This window comes from Adiantum capillus-veneris, chromosome 7, assembly GCF_014529385.1.
Source record: "Adiantum capillus-veneris isolate H3 chromosome 7, ASM1452938v2, whole genome shotgun sequence".
Classification (NCBI taxonomy): domain Eukaryota; kingdom Viridiplantae; phylum Streptophyta; class Polypodiopsida; order Polypodiales; family Pteridaceae; genus Adiantum; species Adiantum capillus-veneris.
Genome location: NC_140937.1, coordinates 22,557,578 through 22,576,898, shown reverse-complemented (window position 1 = coordinate 22,576,898; position 19,321 = coordinate 22,557,578). Strand labels below are relative to the sequence as shown.

The following is a 19,321-nucleotide window of genomic DNA, read 5'->3' as shown; positions in this document are numbered from 1 at the left end:
AGTGACGATCCACATGATTGGAGGCAAACAAGCCTCAGAGGACTGCTCTAGAACAATACATGACATCTTGTAATAAGTAAAGCTTAGGAGTAGTTGTGGTCTCTCTGTCAAGCAGAAAACTTGTAATCCTTTGACCCTCAAGGGTCGGTCTGAGCTCGAGGTTGGTGTATATTTCTGATGTTCTTTATACTTTCCACTCACCATTGTGAGTTTTGCAAATAAAAAAATATAAAAAAATATCATAGAGGTTGTCACATTAATCCTCTCACTTGATGATTGATCATATAGACCTTGGGCAACTTAGCCCTTCCATGAAGCTTTGGTCCCACTTGAGTAAAGCAACTTTAGAAGGCTTTGACATTAATGCAATCAACAACAAAGTAATCATAGAGAGCTTATATTAGGCAATTAAAAATGACCAATCATTTGCTGGGAAGAACACATTTTACACGTATAACTATGGTCCCAAAGCAGTACCATGTTGAAAAGACCATTACTTTCTAAAGCACAATTGAGACATAGGAAAAGCTAGCAATGACACATCTTGGCGAGATTGATTCAATAAATATACTTCACATGGTGTGTTTGAATCACTTTCGTAATTCTTGTTAGCCCATGTCACATTCCACAAGAAAAAGTGTGAGACGAAACTTGTGGACCTGTGGGCAGTGGGCATGTAATATAATACAATGAGAGGTTTCCCTCATCTTGGGAAGGAATATAGGGGAAGGAAAGGGCCCATGGATTCACAAGCAAAAAGCAATCAATCAAAGGAACTTGTGGATGGGGACAAACAAGGATTGGGGGATTTGGGGGGGAGACTATATAGTACATGAAGGGTGAGCCCCCCTCAGGGATTGTTGATAGTGGTTTCACTTGGTTTGCAGAGTGCCCGAAAGATGAGGTAGGAACGGTACACTTGTTTTCAATGCCGACAACACGTGCTATACTTCGAGAGTGCCAAACTAATGATAGCATATGGGGTAGTGGTCCTTCAAAATGCCGTCACTAAGCATTCCCATCATTAAGGTGTTGCCTCTAAACTAGGGTTGTTGTGAGAGGTCACAGATACATACATACATACATATATGTGTATATATATATGTGTGTGTGTGTGTGTGTAAATGATGTTGAGTTGGACATAAAGAAAGCAAGTTCAAGTTTGAGAAGGAAGAGTTACCCTTTTGAAAAGGCAAGGTGCCATATTTGGTTGTCTGAGTGATTGGGAGCTTTTAGGACTGCCAAATGGTGAGCATGTGGAGAGGCCTGACTCTAGTTAGAGACTTGTGAAGAAACGAGGCAACGCCTGCACTGCTTCTTCTGCCATACTTGACGTGGAGCTGCTGAATGGGGCTAAAACCTTCCGTAGAATCATTCAAAGCATCGCACTCCAAGGTCTTTAGCACCTTGGTGTAAAGGCTCACTTTCCCGTTCACTCTCTCTGCATCATCTTCCTCCACTAAATCCTCATATGATTGAGGGCTCGCCTTCCTTGCCCTCTCTTTCCCATTTTGCGCAAATGGGCTCGTTGCTCTAACCATTTCTGGAACTGGGTTGCCTTCTCTTGCAATTGGGTCACCCTCTTCTACTTCTGCTGCAAGTGGGCGCTCCTCTTCTTCTTCTTCTTTTTCTTCTGTTGACCTTCTTTCCACATGCAATTGAAGCAGCAATCGGCCATTGCGCCTCTGCAAGTGAAAGCGTCGCAGAGGCTGCGCCGCTATGGGCGTCGCTGTGACGATCAATCTACCATTGCTCCTTATAGAAGTAAAGCACACCTTCTCTACGGTTTGCATAGAAGAATATCTACCTTCACACGCCAGATGAGCAGGAGAGTCAAGAGGAGGCGGGAAAGTGCTGGATCTTCTAAAAGCTTTGCTCGGCTTGACTTCGACCAATTCATGATCACTGCTCACCCGCGTGTCTGAGCATCGGCGAGCCTCTTCGCTCACCAAGCGCCGTGGCGTTGTGACCCTCTTCTTCTCTTCTACTTGTGGAAGCATAGAGGCAAGATGTGGCAGGGAGAGAGAAGCATCGGACCAGTAATCACCTGCGTCGAGAATGGGAGAGGTCGCAATTCGGCGAAGCTCCCATTGGCGGGGAGGGCCTTGACATGAGGATGGATGCACTTGCATTTGCATTTCGAGAGCTCTTAGGCCATAGCCATGAGCTTCCTCAAGTGCGGAGGAGGACTGTTGCTTTGCAGGCCAGGACGCCCCACTGAGGGGGTAGATAGTCATGATGCCTTGAATGAGCTAATTATGAGAGCAAGCAATTTCTAAGCTTCAGACTTCAGAGAACCTCTAGCATGCACAAATGATTATGGAAGGAAGGGGCATAGCACCACTCTGAGGAGCCATGGAAGCTTGTGGATAGAGAGAAGCTTTGACAACTACACACACACACACACAAAAACACACAAACATACACCTCAGCAGCGAAATGAGCATGTAGCTGTAAGAACAAGGAAGAAAGAAAGACTGAGAAGTGCTCTTTGATCCCCTATAAAGTGGTTCCCAAGATACACATATACTTGATATGGTTCCAACAAGCTCAACATGTGATAAGCAATGGATGTGGTAAAGTGAGGTTCAACGCGTGACTTTATATAGGGACAAACATTACAAGTAGAACGCCTTAAAGAGATCCCACCTAGCACCAATGACGTCAATTTCTCCCCCCACTCACATGCCTTTAGGCCTAGGCTTCAACCTCAATTGCACTTCCCATTCACATGCCAATGAGAAAAGGTGCTTAATCATTATTTGAGAGCAAGTATGCCTCCTCCATGCTAAAAGCGTGGTCACGCATAGCATAGTTATCAGTAATTGTTAACTATGCGCACGCTATTGTGCGTGCGCATCAGTTCGCACCTAGGTCACAAGCATGATCACATGCAGAACAACTACTACTGGTCACAACAGGCACATGGAGCTGTTCTGCATGATCACATGCAGAACAGCTACTACTGGTCACAACAGGCACATGGAGGTGAAAACAAAGCAAAACAAAGCTACGGGGGCGGCATCTCCTAGTGGAATGAGCAGCAACCAAAGGATAACTAACATCATTAAATGTCTTATGATCGACTGCTTTCCCTACTATGCTGAAAATTGCACAGTTACAATTGGCCTAGCATGGTAGAATTATGCCCACCCCAGCCTGACGAACATGTGACCACAACAAAGACATAGCTATCAATCAAAATAACTATAAACTATGCCTAGGCAGTGGTTCCTTTTTGTATATCTAAGCCTCATGTATGCTCTCACCCGGGACTCAATTGTAACTTTTGCCTGCAAACTTTTGTCTTCAAGTTTAGAAACCACAACCTACATGGAAGGCATAACTCCTTTAGGCTTGCCCACTGAACATTGCCTTAGTCCACTTCCTACTCTTGCAATTGTTTGTGCAAATGTCTTTCAGCTGGAGTTGTTGGTTGTTCTAATCTATCTCACAAGTGGATTCAGAAAAGGGGCTTATATGCATTTGAATTCTTTGTGTTTTGCTCACAAATGGGTAGACATGAGCAACCAACAATTGCAACATGGAAAAATCTAGGCCCTGATTCTTTGTTGCTGATACACTCACAGAGGGGATTAACTTAGGGTTATCGTATTGTAACACATGAGTATAAGGGAGGGGAGTGATACAAGGAGAAAAAGTGCAAGAATGGTCCCATATACAGAGCATTTGGTGTATTTTCTTATCACTACTATCCTCTAGGTTTACTGCAACATAAGGGTTCTAAACTTTAACTCTGTGCCTTTGTTGTAAATAAGGTTATCTTCACTTTAAAGGCTTGTTTTTTCAGCTTTGCTTAAAGATAACTTTGACAAGAGGCTCATTTTATGTATGTCAGTACTTTATGAGACATGATGTATGAGAAGATTTGATATTTATTTTTTGCATGTAGCAAACACGCCTCAAACATGAGACAAGTGTTGTGCAATGTCGCTTATTCCATGTGCCCATGGCACTTTGCTACTATGCTTCATGCCCCAAAGCACACAGCTACATCTATCTCCTTGAGTCACAAATAAAATAATCTTGATTAACTTAAATGGACATGACTTTGAGGCCAAAGAGGATGCGAGGACGAACCGAACACGCGCACGCACACACTTATACACATTCATCAAATTTGAGAAACTTCAATTTTACCAATAGGCAATTAAAAAAACTCTCATAAAAAATTATTAAAAAAAAAGCTCCAATTTAAAACCTATGGTACAAACTTAAGTGATCCTAATGTTTTTCAAGCCTCATTGGCAGCAAGGAGACATAAAATTAAAATGCAAATGCAGATTCGAATCAAGCGAGATCTTTGAGCAAGCTCCAGTGTTAGCTTTTTTCGACTATTCCTTAGATGCCGTATTTTACCAAAAACTCTCGCTCATGAAATTAGTGGAGCTACTAGGGTGAGTTTTATTGTTCTCTCTCTCTCTCTCTCTCTCTCTCTCTCTCTCTCTCTCTCTCTATGTCTCTCTTCCAAAAAAAAAATCACTCTAGAAGCTAACTCTGTTTGGAGCGAGCTTTTTTTCTAATTTTCTCTGCTTTTTTTATTAACTTTGCTTAGCAGAGAAAATTAGAAAAAAAGCTCGCTCGAAACTTTGACTCAATTAAAACGTGTTGTCTCTCCAACGACAGCACCCCCATGAAGCACGCTATGGCAGACTAACAACCGTGTGAGAATAGCCCGATTGTATCGGGTGCAAAATTCAAATGTGAGCTATCTTATAAAACCAGGCACAAAATCCTACAAATTTGAAAGGCAAGGGTGCCCATCCAAAATCAACCCTCAAACTAAGGCTCCATGCATACGTCTTGAGTTTCCATTTGGATGTTTCTCTTGATCTCTACACCGATTTAATTTAAAATGGATAGATAGTGAGTTGCTCAAAAAGAAAAACTTACATGTCTTCTTATAAGCTCATAGCCATGTTTTGATATTTTTTTTAATGACAATGACTCCTAGGACTTCAATGAGGAAATTGATTTTGTTTTTTTGGGTTAAAGACTCCCTTATTTTTTAAAGAAGAGAACTCGACTATGTGTGCAATTGTTTTCTTCAAAGCACATACCTCCTTGAGGTGCCACATGAGCCATTCTCCTCCTCACACGTAAGACATATATGCAAATTTCAATGCCTTTATTTTGTGTGGGATTGGAATTCTAACTCCCTTGACCAGTGCCTCTATAATCTATTTTGTTTGTGCGAGACAAACAAAAACTTTTCAATATAATCATGTGCTCCAAAAAATACTTTTTGCCAAAAACTTTAAAAACTTACATATGAGATACTAGTACGGCCGGCGGCCTTCGGTGGCCTCTCGATCTTTGGTAGCCTCTCTCTTTTCCTCTTTATCGCGTGCAAAGAGGCTTTTTTTAATTTTGGACTTTAGCCTTCAGGTCGCAGATTGCGACACGTGTAAAGGGATCCCCCCTTCCGCCATATTATGTTAGTAGATATAAGGGGTGATTTGACTATACTCAAAGGTTTCTACACTACATTTCTCTGAATTTTGTCGGGTTTCTCCTCAAATTTCGAAGCAAATCTCAAAATTTGTGGGTTCGATTAATCATAATCTAGGTTATTTTTAGCACTGTTATTATACGTCTTCTTAAAACCTAAAAGCTATGCTTTGATTTTTTATTTTTTTTGGGGCAAAACTCACAACTATGAGTATATTATATTAATATAGCAAACAAATTTCAAGTTCCTGTCATGCCTGTGTCGAGCCATGACAACTTTCTAGGGCTATGATTACATCGGCAAGAGATGAACTCACCCAAGAGGTTACAGAATTATCTCTCTAGTGTGCTCATTATATATATATATATATATATATATATATATATATATATATATATATATATATATTTCTTTTGGGCCATATTCACAATTGTGAGTGGTAGAGTTATATTATCTCATGAATGAATGTACAATAAGCCTTAAGCACATTCTCTGCCTTGAGGAGCCAAAAGATACAAAAGGGTGTAGACCTTTGCCTTTTCATGACCACTTACACAGGTTCGATTCAAAATGTGTTTCGACTGCTAGGTGGTAGCCCACAATTAGCACTTTCTGAGGATCAAATGTTGAAGAGTGTTTGCTTCCACTCATCAAAATCCTTGGTTTTTCCAAGAAAAAGAATCCATTCCTTGCTTTTCTGTACGATTTCTTCAAATTTGGACGTCGTAGTGTTTCTTGTGAATTCTCGAAGGTTTCTTGATTTCTAGGTTTGTTTGAGATATCAAAAGCGGACAATATGTGTGCAAATTAGAATGGCTTTGTCTTTGAAGATGCTCAATATAAATCTTTTATCCCTCAAAATTTATGTCATATCATGTAAATACAAACCATTATGTGAAATGTAAAAGAAGTACATGTAAAGAATGATGAGTGGATACAAAAGCTCAATATGAAAAATGATACGATCCCTTTGTAAAAAATGTACCATGCATCTGTCCTGCCAACTTTATTGTAACCTTAGGAGTGTGAAAAAGACTTGACTTGTGGCCATGATTCCACCATTGTAATATGATTACTTTCCTGATTCAAGCACCACTCTCTCAAAGTGTCTTTCCCTATAGCTTTGCTACATGTTTTGTGGTTCCCTTTTCCAGACAAACTTAATTTTTCATCTTCCATTTTGGGCACTTTAGAGCTTTTTATGATCCTTAGAACCAAAGGATTTTGACAGTTGAGGTATGGACTCTTTCACATCACTTCTCTACACATATAATCAGGAAAGTAAGTTCTTTAGTTGTCTTTAGATTATACAAGGATACTAATCCTTTTGAAGTGCATGCCTTTCCATAAGGATAATCCTAATGTATCCACAAAGTTTACTAATCCACTTTAGATGCCAAAAGCGATTGACAATTGGCACTCGTTCCATCTTGATAGCTCTCAATCTTTCTCTATTTTTGTGGTGCCCATGCCCATATCAAAATGGAACTCAACAAGACACTATATGAGATAAGAGGATCAGTTCTAGATTTTTAAAGATTATGTAGATACATCTCTAAAGAGTGAACATGTACCATGTGTCTACAAATAAAGGTCATAGACTGTGATAAAAACACACTATATCAATAAGCATAAGCAAAAACTAGAATCCAAGGAAGCCTTGGAGCCAAAATCCTTGTAATGCAAAGTCAATCAGTCAAGTACTCTCAGTTTTTATGACCAAGAACACATCTAAATTTGGCATCTTTATTTGCTAAACCACAAGGCTTCTATAACCTTCGCTGTTGCAATCTACTAGGGGCCTAGTGCCTCTTGATAAATATTGATCTTAGTGGGGCAAGGAAAGAGTGTCACACCAATCCCTATCACTAGCCAATCTTTGCTACTTTGCCATCTTCAATGGAAATATGTGGCTAGAGAGAGATATTCTACAAGGGAGATTCACATATAGCAATGAGCCACCCTAGGCTATGAAACTAGGTTTAAAAACAATTCCCCTAGCTCCCTCACTCTCTTTCACCCACAAAACAACCCACGATGTATAGTGCCACTCAAGTAGTGAAAGATCCTCTTAAATGCTTGCCACTGCTTAGACCCTAGATTATGCTTAAATCTGCTTGCTTGTGAGACTACAAACTCAATATTTGGCCTTATAATGCACACATAAATGAGGCAGCCAATAGCTGCCTAGAAGAGGGTAACATTTGCATGATCTCCAGCATCATGTAGACTTAACTTCAAATCTGTCTCCATAGAAGTGGCAATCGGCTTGCAATCATCAAGTCCAAATCTGCTTAGCAAAGTTTGCACATACTTTGTCTGAAATAATGTAATACCATTGTCACACTGCATAAACTGAATGCCCAAGTAATGATGCAAAAGCCCCAAATTTGATGTCTCAAATATGCCATCCAAATCCGCTTCCAAATGTGTGATGTGTTGAGATATCAAGCTCTTAACGTGGTACACCTTGATGACTTCTCACCTTCATTTTTTGCACGAGGTAGTGGATTCTTGCCAATGGTACTACAGCTAGATGTCATCCACTTGGTCTACCTACCAAGAGTCAGGGCCATTTATTTTTGCAAACTTACTCACTAGTGGTTTCACATTGACCATTGTGCATAGTCTCTTATCATGGTATATACTCATTGTTGTGCTATGGGCACGATGAGAAAATAAAATATTGAATAGCAATTAGGCATTTTTTCCAAGTTGGTACATTTTAGTGCTTCTTGCATTTGTCAGATGATGTCATAAATGATTAGTCTGAGGAAATTTATGTGGGAAACAATGTCAAAATGTTGGGATTTGATTCTAGGATCAATCTGGATTTTACTAGGCTCCAATCGAATCCAAAACCCAATACGACCAAATTAGCTCCACTATTGCATATTTATGGCTTTTGAAACTGTCAATGTGCAGCAATTCAATGTAATGATTGAAAAATTTGTTGGTTCACACTCCAAAACCAGTGCTTGGGTTCTACAAGATGAGCTTGGGAATTTGTTGAGTTTTTCAGGGCTCCATTGGGGCTCAAAAGAGGACTTTATGGTAAAAACAATTCACTTTTTGTGATGGGGTATTTGAGGCCACAAGCAACGGGTAAAGTGGGGCTTCTCTTTTTCTAAATTATTTATGTTATGATAGGGTTTTAATTTTTGTTTTGAAATACACCATCAAGGTGTTCATGGGTTGTTGCATGTATGGTTGAAGTTTGAACTTGGATATTGGGAATCATAATTTGGAAGTGGGTATGGATTGTAGACTCAAATTTTGTCTTATTTTATAGTTTTCTACTATAGTTAGCATTAATGTATGATCTAATTCTTTGCTATTTCTCACAAATCATTCTTAATTTGTTATTTCTTTTGGTAATAAGCATTTAATTACCTAAATTTTCACTCTCTTTTGTCTATTTCTACTCCCCTCTCACTTGTCTCATAGTCAGACGCCTAGCGTCTTCCTGATCTCCCTTGCACAATGACACACTTTGACATTGTTTTTGGTGAACCCAATGTGAAAGTAACCAGGGTGAGAGACCGAAGATGGAGTCAAAAATATAAATGAACCAAATTTGACAAAATATTACAGAAGTTAGCTTGAACTACTTCTCCGAAGAGGTTTGAAAGACACAATATTTTGCTAAATTAATCTAGATGATTAATGACCTTTCAACTATTAAAGAAGAACAAGAATCAAAGAAAAAAGAATTGGATGATTCTATGGAAGCAACATTGATGCTATGCATGTCGAGTGAAACATCTTTAAATGTTAGATCCATAGGCCATACCTTTAATACTATGAGCTAGAGGTGTGGTCCCGAGGAGTCCTTGAAGTGCTTATAATCAAATTATTGTGTGGTTGGTAATTCCAGATTTATGTGAGCAGGTACAAGACCTTGCCAAAGATTATGGAATCTATTTGGAGTACTTCAAAAGGCCGTTCTACAAGAAAGCAATGATCATATGGCTATGGATCTAGGATACAAATATGAGCAAGATGAAGCTCTAATAATAGATTCAAAGCATACCCAAGTGGGATAGATTCTAAGAAACCTATTCTAGCAAAGTTCTATACATTAACAGATGCATGTCTTCAATATAATTATTTTTCCACATTAATGCTTTATAGAGTGTATTAGAGGTTGAAAGGCCATTGAAAATCTAAATTGAAGCGGATAAAATTATTCAAAGATGCTTAAAGCAGAATCATTGGAAATCCTAGTGATGAGGTCAATGATGGTGGCTAATGTTCTATAAATGGTTTACAGACGGATACCATGAGTATGGACTTTCTACAGATATGCAAAGAACCTTTGAATCTGATAGAGGACATTTGTTACAAGTTGACTACTATGTAGAATAACATGTATGTGTCAAATGATACATATGAACTACATCCTCATCCTATTTTGCACCATTATGACATGCTTTCACTTCTTCTGCAGCAAACATAGGTTCTTGCATTGGTTTCCTATGTGGTCTATATGCTCATCATTCAACCAATAAAGATACCCCTATTGATGGGAATGCCTATCTAGAGGAGGTCCAGAATAGGTTATTGCAAAGTGGGGATGGGTCTTTAGGTGACAGATGATCTTTTGAAGAAGCCTAGGCAATGAAATTGTGCATAGATAAGTCTGTATGTATGACTTATGCTTTAGATGGATGGATGCACTGGAAGATATCAAGGAAGATTCTATCCCTATGCTTTATGAAAAGTTGTATAAAGTAAGAATTCAAAGGTTTTTGGCAGATGATGACTATATGTATAGGATTCTACCATTCAAGAGGATGTTGTTGTACTTGCATTTCTAGATGCTGATGGTGTGGATGAACTTACTCAGGAAATGGTGTTTCTCCATGGTGATTTTCAACAAATTCCAATTGGAGATGTCTATGGTGTGGAATTATATTGTCAAAAGATGCTTGATGATTCCAAAGGCAGAGGGGGTGAAGATGGTGCACCCATTTGTTTACCGATGTTGCAAGGGAAGCAAAATTATAAGTAGTTCTATGCTAGTTTTCTTGGAGTGTATGCAAGGCTTGGTTGCCTTATGGTGTTTTATCTATTGATGATTGTGTTAGTGATGCTATAGTTGCCATCACAAGGGAATGATTGCTCTTATATGCATGCTAATATTATTTCCAATTAACATTTGGAAATGGATGCTTTATTTTGATCCACAAAAAGTCCTGAGTAACTGTAAGGATCATCAATGCTATGCGTTTTTTATGATGTTTGAACCAAGCATATCTAGAGTTTCTAGGAAGCATATTCAGTATGGATACATGATATTGGATGCATGCTATGGTGTTACATTGTTTAAGGTATGAAGGATAGACTTGTTTCATGATTGGTTGATATTGAATCATTGAGAACAGTGTTATGTTGATCAAGAGTTTGGGTAGTTTCTTTTGAAGCCATTTGACCTAGGTGAATATTATATTGCTTATGATCTATGGTCTATGCCATTTGACCTAGGTGAATATTATATTGCTTATGATCTATGGTCTATGCCATTCGATCCAAGAGGGTGCTATGATGCCTATGGTTTGTGGTAGTTCACGGGATTTATTGGTTATTGTATCCCGACTATGTTGGCATTAAAGTTCCGAGCTTTCCATCCTATAGGAGATTTTTCTTACCATATGATGAAGTTTCTGTGTATATATTGATAAGCCGCAACCTGTTTACAATGAGTAAATGGTTGGGTAATTATAGAGTTTATCCATGCACTTTTTGATACTGGTGGATATGCTAGACAATGTGGAGGCTCAAAGGGGGTGAATGTCGAGCCATTTTGCAGGCATAGAAAGAAAATCAAGAATCAGATAGCGAACTATGTTGACATTAAAGTTTTGATCTTTCCCTCCTATAGAAGATTTTGCTTACCATATGATGAAGTTTGGGTATATATTGATAAGTCACAACATGTTTATAGTGGGTAAATGGTTGGGTGGTCACAAATTTTATCCATGTAGATTTTGAAGCAGTTGGCATAAGCTGGTGTAGAGGCTTAGAGGGGTGAATGTTGAGCCGTTTTGCAGGCATAGTGAGAAAATCAAGAATCAAATAGCAATTATACATTTTTTCTAAGTTGATACATTTTAATGCTTGGTGCATTTGCCCGATGTGGTCGAGCATGATGAATGTGATATAATTCAAGAAACCATGTCAAAATGTTGGGATTTGATTTTGGGATAGATTTTGTTGGGCTCCAATTGGGTTCAAAACGGGCATGATATGGCAAATTAGCTCCACTTATGCATATTTTATGGCTTCCAAAAAACTCACACTGTGCCAAAATTCAATGTTATGATTGATAGATTTGTTGGTTCATGGTCCAAAATTGGTGCTTGGGTTGTGGACAATGAGTTCAAGAGTTTGCCAGGATTTTTAGGGATCCATTTAGGCCCCGAAAGAGGACTTACATGACAACTCGCTAATCCAACCTTCCCTTGTGCATAAGGGTTGGGCTGTTGATTGGGGGACCCAAGCGGTGTAAATGCATCCTTATTCAAGGGCTGTCAATTGGGCATGGTGTCAAAACTATGCTATTGATAGCACTTGATAGAGGATTGACATCAATGACAATGCCACCACCTCCACCACCAACAACGGGTGGTGTCTCTGTCATCACCAAGGCTCATCACCTACATGGAAATAGCTGACGGAACACCTTGGCACATGGGCTTCAAGAGCTCTTGCGCCTTGTGATGCTTCATGGAGCGCCATTCTTCCTCTATATATACCCCAACATTGTGCACTAGTTCTTGTCTATGAGATTTATTCCATGCCATGTGGCACTCAATAGTGAAGGAACACCCCCCCCCCCCCCCCCCCCCCCCCCCCCCCCCCCCCCCCAAACCAACGAAAAAAAACAAACACAATTCAACTCCACAACCCCCTAGCAATATCACAAAGAGTGAACTGTTTTGATTGAAAACCCCAAGTGGGAGTAATGCATGTTGCAAGTGTGGTTGGGGTGCAATTGCAAAAAACGGCAAAACGAAGCCATAATTTTGGGCTTTATTCTTTTGGCCACAAGCAAGGAGGAACGTGCATTTCTTTTTGGGTGCATTATTAACGTTATAACATTTTGGAAGGGAGGAAGATGGAGGATGGAAGAGGAAGCTCTCATGGCAAAGAGCTTGGAGAGAATTTTTATGACAGAAGTTAGCATGGGTTTTTTCTTGCTCTTTGAGGAGGGGAGGTGAAGGAGAAAGACTTAGGGCTCATTCTCGCTCAAGCTCTCTCTCAAAATTTGTAGGAAGGAGTCTAGATTTGGTGCGGTCGCCATCTCCAAGGGAGGGTTGAAGATGGCATAACTATTTGCAAGTTCTTGAAGCGAGGAAGAAGAAGAGAAAAGGAACTAGGGGGCTCTTTCAAGCAGTCTTCCCTCTTATTCTCTCTCCCATGATTGTGAAGATGAAGGCCAATAAAAAAATTTCTAGGTAGTTTTGAGAAGGACAACACTAAGTGTTCTGATTAGATCAGAGCTCGGCAATATTTATTTTGGATTGGATTTGATCCTATTGATTCATTGGTTTTTGATGTTTATTTTAGCCCCTAACAATGACTTTTACTTTTCCCAAAAATCAAAAAGATATTTTCTACCTAAAATGAAGAAATGGTGTCAATAAGCCACGAGGCTCTAAGGATCTTTTAGAGTGTGCACCCGAAGATGCCAGGGGCTCGCATAGAGTCAATATTTAGTGACTCATCCCGTGGGGTGCATACAGAGGCTACAAATGTTGTATGCAGTTTGCACTGTGGTCTCACCTAGGCTCTACATCGCATACGGGGCTGCGTGTTTGTGATCCAATCGCTACAAAATATTGCCTCAAGTTTCAATTTAATAGTGCATTCAAGAAAAAAGCATTGCTAGTTTCTCAAAAAGTAAGGGCTATAGAGTCTTAAATAATGGTACCTTTTTGAGCAAAAGTTGGGTCCCACAATCGCACGCAGATCACTCTTGTTTGCATTCAACATGACCAAAAAATGAGGTTATAGAGCACGAGAACCTCTCTTCCCCCAACCCCTACTCATGCTAGGTGGTGGCACGTGGCTCTCAGCAGATGCAAACGAGACTCTCGATGGTTTGTAGCACATTACTGCTACCTCTCGCTATTAGAAACTGAGATATGCGCTCAAAGATTGTGCTTGTGTTGCTACAACTTAGACCGGGGTGCTACCTAGGCTTGCAACTATGGTTGCAAATTCTACCTTTTCATCTTTTTGACAATTAGATGTGCACCGCTTATGATATTCTTTGTTGACTACCATAGATCCTAGTTTTGTTGGATATATGTACACGTGCTCTACCAATTTTTCATGCTACAAATAACTTTGGATTTGGCCAAAATATTCCAAGCTATTAATGTGGTCGTAGGCCATGCTGAGCAGACAAGTGTACGTTCAGGCTGGCTACAAAGTGCTGCGAGTTGCCAAAATTTGTACTACGTTGCTCATAGCTTGCAAGATAAGTGTCGTTGTTGGTATGTAAAGGTTGATACACTTGTCATGAGTCTTGTGCTCAACTTGCTAGGTAAATAGTGCATACACAATTTTCTAAGATTAGAAAACTACCTCTGGCTATTGATTCTACAGATGGCACTTTGTTTTGTGGTGCTGGTAGAGATGCTTGTGAGCCTTTATCGGGTCATTGCTATTGAGCAGTGAGTTGTTTAGCTACTTCATATATATATGCCTAACTGTTGTGATTTTTGCAGACCCCTCAAATCAAAGTGTTGAGATTTTTATGGTCCTAAGCTAGCGGTCTACTACCAACTCACTACAAAAAAAATGATGCCGCAAGTAAAGAGGGACTGCTACCAAATGCTTTCTCACGACAAAGGCTCATCAAGTGTTGACTATGGATGCCTAGATAGAGTTACAATATACAAGTTTCCTTTAAACAATCCTCTTTGCCTCAATCTTTGAAGTGAAATTGGTAGATCTAAACTGCATCCAAATTTTAAGATTTAAAAGAAATTCTCTACACACACACTGAACCTATCTAGAAATGCCCTATATAAGGCTTTACAGATGCAATAGAGAAACACTAAATGCAAGTGGAAATTGCCAATCTAACAACACATTTATTAAAACTTAATGCTCTTGATATGAGTAGTTTCCCAGGACATTTTCACAGTCGTGACATTAATTAGTGTTTTATTTAACGAGATAAAAGAGATTAGCTAACTACCAAATGTGTATGCACACAATGTTTACGATGATATAGAGAAAGCGATGGAGCTAATTAATTAAGATGAGATAATCCTCTTCAAGATTTGATACTAGTTGTAATTAGGGAGGATTAGTGAGTGTAGCATTCATGGTTTGTGCATGTGTGGATGCACATGTGTGCATGTGTAATCAAAGAGAGTAGAGATACACAATGTAAACTCTAAAATAACTCTTGATTATGCATTCAAAAAGAGGAGTCACAAGACTCTTATAATCACTCATAGAGGGTGACATCATGGGTACATCATGAGGTGAAACTTCACCATATACATCATCTTCCTAAAATAAGCGCCACATGTAGGTCCTATGTCCTCATATACACCAGTTGAGCCAAGTTGGGATACACACTAAGAAGCATAAAGCATAGGACAAAGCCCAAAAATCCTAACAATCCTTCCCCTGGGTTTTGGGTGATGACAAGTGATACAATGATAGAAGATAATGTAGTCCAAGAGAAAAAAAAGGTAACATCCCCGATCTAGGAGACTATGCTTAATCCAACAGATGAACTACGCATCTCCAATCCAAGAGACAAACTGCACATCTCTAATCCAAAAGAAAAATTGAAATCACCTACATTTAAAAAAGTATATAAGACCAAGACCAAGAGAATTTAACCTATCTCCAAAATGAATCCATTGGAAAAGGTATGGACGAAAGAAAAAAACTAAAGACTATCATCACTATCATAATCACTACTTCACAAGAGACATGCTTTTTGCTACCAACTTCTTGTTATTGGGAGAAAATCCTTGGCTAAATGCCATACTTTGCCACATTAAAGCATGATTTTGTATTGTTATTGAATGAAACTACCGATGCTCCTCCCCTTGAAGAAGGTTGATTTTCTTGTCCTTCACATGTTCAAATTTGGCGCAAGTTCTTTTTCTTCAAGTATAGTAACGATGAGATCATATGTATTGGAAAGAGCTCCTAAGAAGCACAACACATTTCTCATATTTTGCTACATCATATTCTATATAAGTAAGCTGAGTAATAATTCCTTGAGCCTATTGAGAAAGCAATAGCATTTTCCTCATCTCCGTTCCTGGTTAATCTATAATGGTTGTGGGTAAAAGCATGTTAACGTGACATGATTTTTGTACTGGTTGCATATTCAAGCTAGCATATTTAAAAAAAGGTTGTGTGCATTGTAAAATTTTCACAAATAATATCAAAATTTTTCGGAGTTTGTACATTTTGATTCCTTATTTCGGGAGCTTTCTATTGATATATCATACGTCATAGATCTTAGAGATCTAGCTCTGGTTATTGTACTAGTTAGCATATGTCAAAATTGTGCTAACTAGCACTGTCCACGACAACAAGAAGCATGTCACATTAACATGCTTTCAGTCTTGTCTCCTAAGGCATACTTTTATTACTTTAGTTTTAGCTCCAAACGTTTTCTCTAGCATATCCCATGCTTCATATCCAATGGTGCACTCACCTACAAAATGAACATAGTTGGTGTGCAAGGCTGTGATGAGTATGCCTATGTCTTTTGCATCAAATTGTGTGGAATTGGTGGAAGAGGATGCCCTAGTTTAAGTGGGATCTAACTCAGGTTGCGTTTGTGGGGATACCTTAAAGTATTCCTTTTGTAGGGATTGCTTTTTCATTGAGTACCCTTAAAGCGTTGCTTTTTGTAGAGATACCTTAAGTGGGATCTATCTCGGGTTGCTTTTGTAGGGATTAATTTTTCATTGAGTACCCCTAAAGTTTTGTCTACCAAGTATAGAAGCCTTGGTTGTAGAGTGTCTCAAGTTATTTCCCTCTAGTTTTTTCTTAAGGAGTGGTCAAGTACACTTGGAGGCTATCCAATGTGAGTGTTTAACTCATCACAAATAGTTTCTCAAAGATAAGAAATATACCATAAATTTGAATTGTTTTGGTTGTGCTCGATTCAAAATTTCGAACAATTCAAGTAGGATGAATTGTGAGAAAAGAGAGATTTTACTCTTTGAATATTTTTATGATGATGACTATTACCTTTGAAGCTTGAAGATTTTATCTTTCCACAAAGGTGTGGTTTGTAGCTCTCTATTTTAGGCTATGCTATGATCAACTTTCTTAATAGTGTATAGGCCCTTTGCTATACTGTATGGATGTATGGAAGGTGCATTACACAAGGTAAAAGGTGGACAATTTTTTCACACTTGATGTATATGTACCTAAGATGAAAGCTCCCCTATTTGTACAAGGGCCAATAATTATTGTAGACATAGATATAAGACATGTGGGTGTGCAAAGGCTAAAAAATATGCAAAGCTAGGATCTTGCGATAGGTTCTCCCATGTTTAAGATGGCTAAAATGCACAAAATTTACGAGGCTTGTTGGTTTTGATGATTGGCAAATAGTTTTTTTTTCTCTTGAAACACTCGCAAAAAAAAATATGCTAGAGATAGTGCAGTCTAAAGTGTGGTGACCTGTGAAGATTGCATCTATGTGTGGATGAAGGTTCTATGCTACCTTCTTGATAACCATGCAAGGAAGGTATGATTGTACTTCATGAAGTGTAAAAGTGAGGTGCCATACTCACTTTTAAATTTCAAGGTTATGACAAAAAAATAGATAGGAAAGTATGTATAGTGCCTAAGGCTAGACAAAGATAGATAGTACTTCTCCAATGATTTAATAAGTTTTTGGAGAAATCATGGAATTTAGAGGCCATGTTCGTGTAGGACTCTGCGGCCATATTCGTGTACGACTTTGCAACAAAATGGTGTTACCGAGAAAAACAAGCAGCACATTGTAGAGTTTGAAAGGGCAATGATGAATGAGAAGAATGTCTCCCTGTTGTTGGATTGATGTAGTATCTACAATTGTCTATATTATGAACACGACTCCCGGCCACTAAAGATGTACATAACATGACACCCAAGAATAATTTTAGTAGCACTAATCTAATTAGATACACCTTAAAGTGTTTGAATGTACTACTAGTAAACCTAATTAGATACAAGGAGTACAACCATGTCATATAAGCATATGGATTTTTCATTTGATAAGAGAATTTTTTCTATACCAAAAAGGGGAAATGTAATCTACATAAGGGTGCTTATATTCCTAGAGAATTTGTAGATTAGGGGTTTTACAAATGCCCCTTGTGCATCCATTCTATAGAGGCCCTTCTTGTATAGATCTCCTGTCCACCATACCTTCCTTGTATGGTTAAGGTATCATGGAAGCTTCATCCACACATAGACCCAATCTTCGCAGGACCCCACATATTAGAACGCACCATCTCTAGAATATTTTTTCTTACATGCATTTCATGAATACTCACTTTTAAAATTTCAAAGTCATGGCTAAAAAATGATAGAAAAGTATGTACATTGCCTGAGGTTAGTCACAGATAGAGATTACTTCTTAATGAGTTTAAATGTTTTTAAAGGAATCATGGAATTTAGAAGCAATATTTATGATTTATGCAAGTACTCCATAACAAAACTCATATACACGCACACACACACACGTGTGTGTGTGTGTGTGTGTGTGTGTGTGTGTGTGTGTACATATATATATGAGTTGCCATTAGGAAGAGAACCTTCTTCTTCTTCTTCTTCCAGCTTTGATAATGAAGATAGGAAATCTCCTGCAGACAACCATCCACAATCTCCTACAACCAATTCCTTTAATGGGAGAAAGAGCTTAAGCAACATGAAGGAATTCTTGCAAATATATATCATACACAACTTCTACAATATGCGTGAGTTTCCAAGATAGCTTGTGGACACATGATTGTCATAGCATCCAACACAATCTGATAAAAAAAAGCATGTAAATCTGGCAATATTTATGCAAGTACTCCATAACAAAACTCACATGTACACACACACACACACACACACACACACACACACACACATATATATATGTGTGTGTGTGTGTATACATATATATATGAGTTGCCATTAGGAAGAGAACCTTCTTCTTCTTCCTCCAGCTCTGATAATGAAGATAGGAAATCTCCTACATATTTTCCCTCTACATCCCAACAACCATCCACAATCTCCTACAACCAATTCCTTTAAGGGAAGAAAGAGCTTAAGCAACATGAAGAAATTCTTGCAAATATATATCATACAAAACTTCTACAATATGCGTGAGTTTCGAAGATAGCTTACGGACACATGATTGTCATAGCAGCCAAAACAATCAGATAAAAAAAAAGCATGTAAACCTGGCAATAAGAATCCCTTATGGGATAAAACAATCCAAAATGTAGAGTGCTACTCAAGTTGAAAATGATCCGCTTCAACACTATGTTAGAGAGTTTGAAAAACTTCAGATTGATTTGGGACTCCTCAAGAAGGTGAAGATTGGACATATGATCATATATTAATCACTTTTATGCAAATGGAAACCTCTTTAAGGTTGTATTAGTAGTGTTTCCATGCCCCATTTGTAAGCCACATGGGAAAAACGTAGCCTCTTATGTCACCTTGGGACCTGGAAAATTCTAAAATTCTCTAATGTCTTGTTCTTCATAGTATTCCAATGCTTGGACCCTAGGCTATGCATACATATTCTTACTTACTTGCTAGATTTCAATAGGCCTTCTAAAGCATACATAAACATGGCAACCA

General features: G+C 38.6%; 1 protein-coding gene across 1 annotated transcript; it reads right to left on the bottom strand.

Moving 5' to 3' along the window:
- Positions 1-526: 526 nt before the first annotated feature.
- On the bottom strand, positions 527-2,585 carry LOC147453546 (uncharacterized). The gene has a single exon (XM_086515711.1). The coding sequence runs from the start codon at positions 2,235-2,237 to the stop codon at positions 1,233-1,235; it is 1,005 nt and encodes a 334-aa protein (XP_086371837.1). The 5' UTR covers positions 2,238-2,585; the 3' UTR covers positions 527-1,232.
- Positions 2,586-19,321: the final 16,736 nt, after the last annotated feature.

Coding starts and splice junctions, on each gene's coding strand:
- LOC147453546 (XM_086515711.1), bottom strand. CDS start 2,237: ATGACTATCTACCCCCTCAGTGGGGCGTCCTGGCCTGCAAAGCAACAG.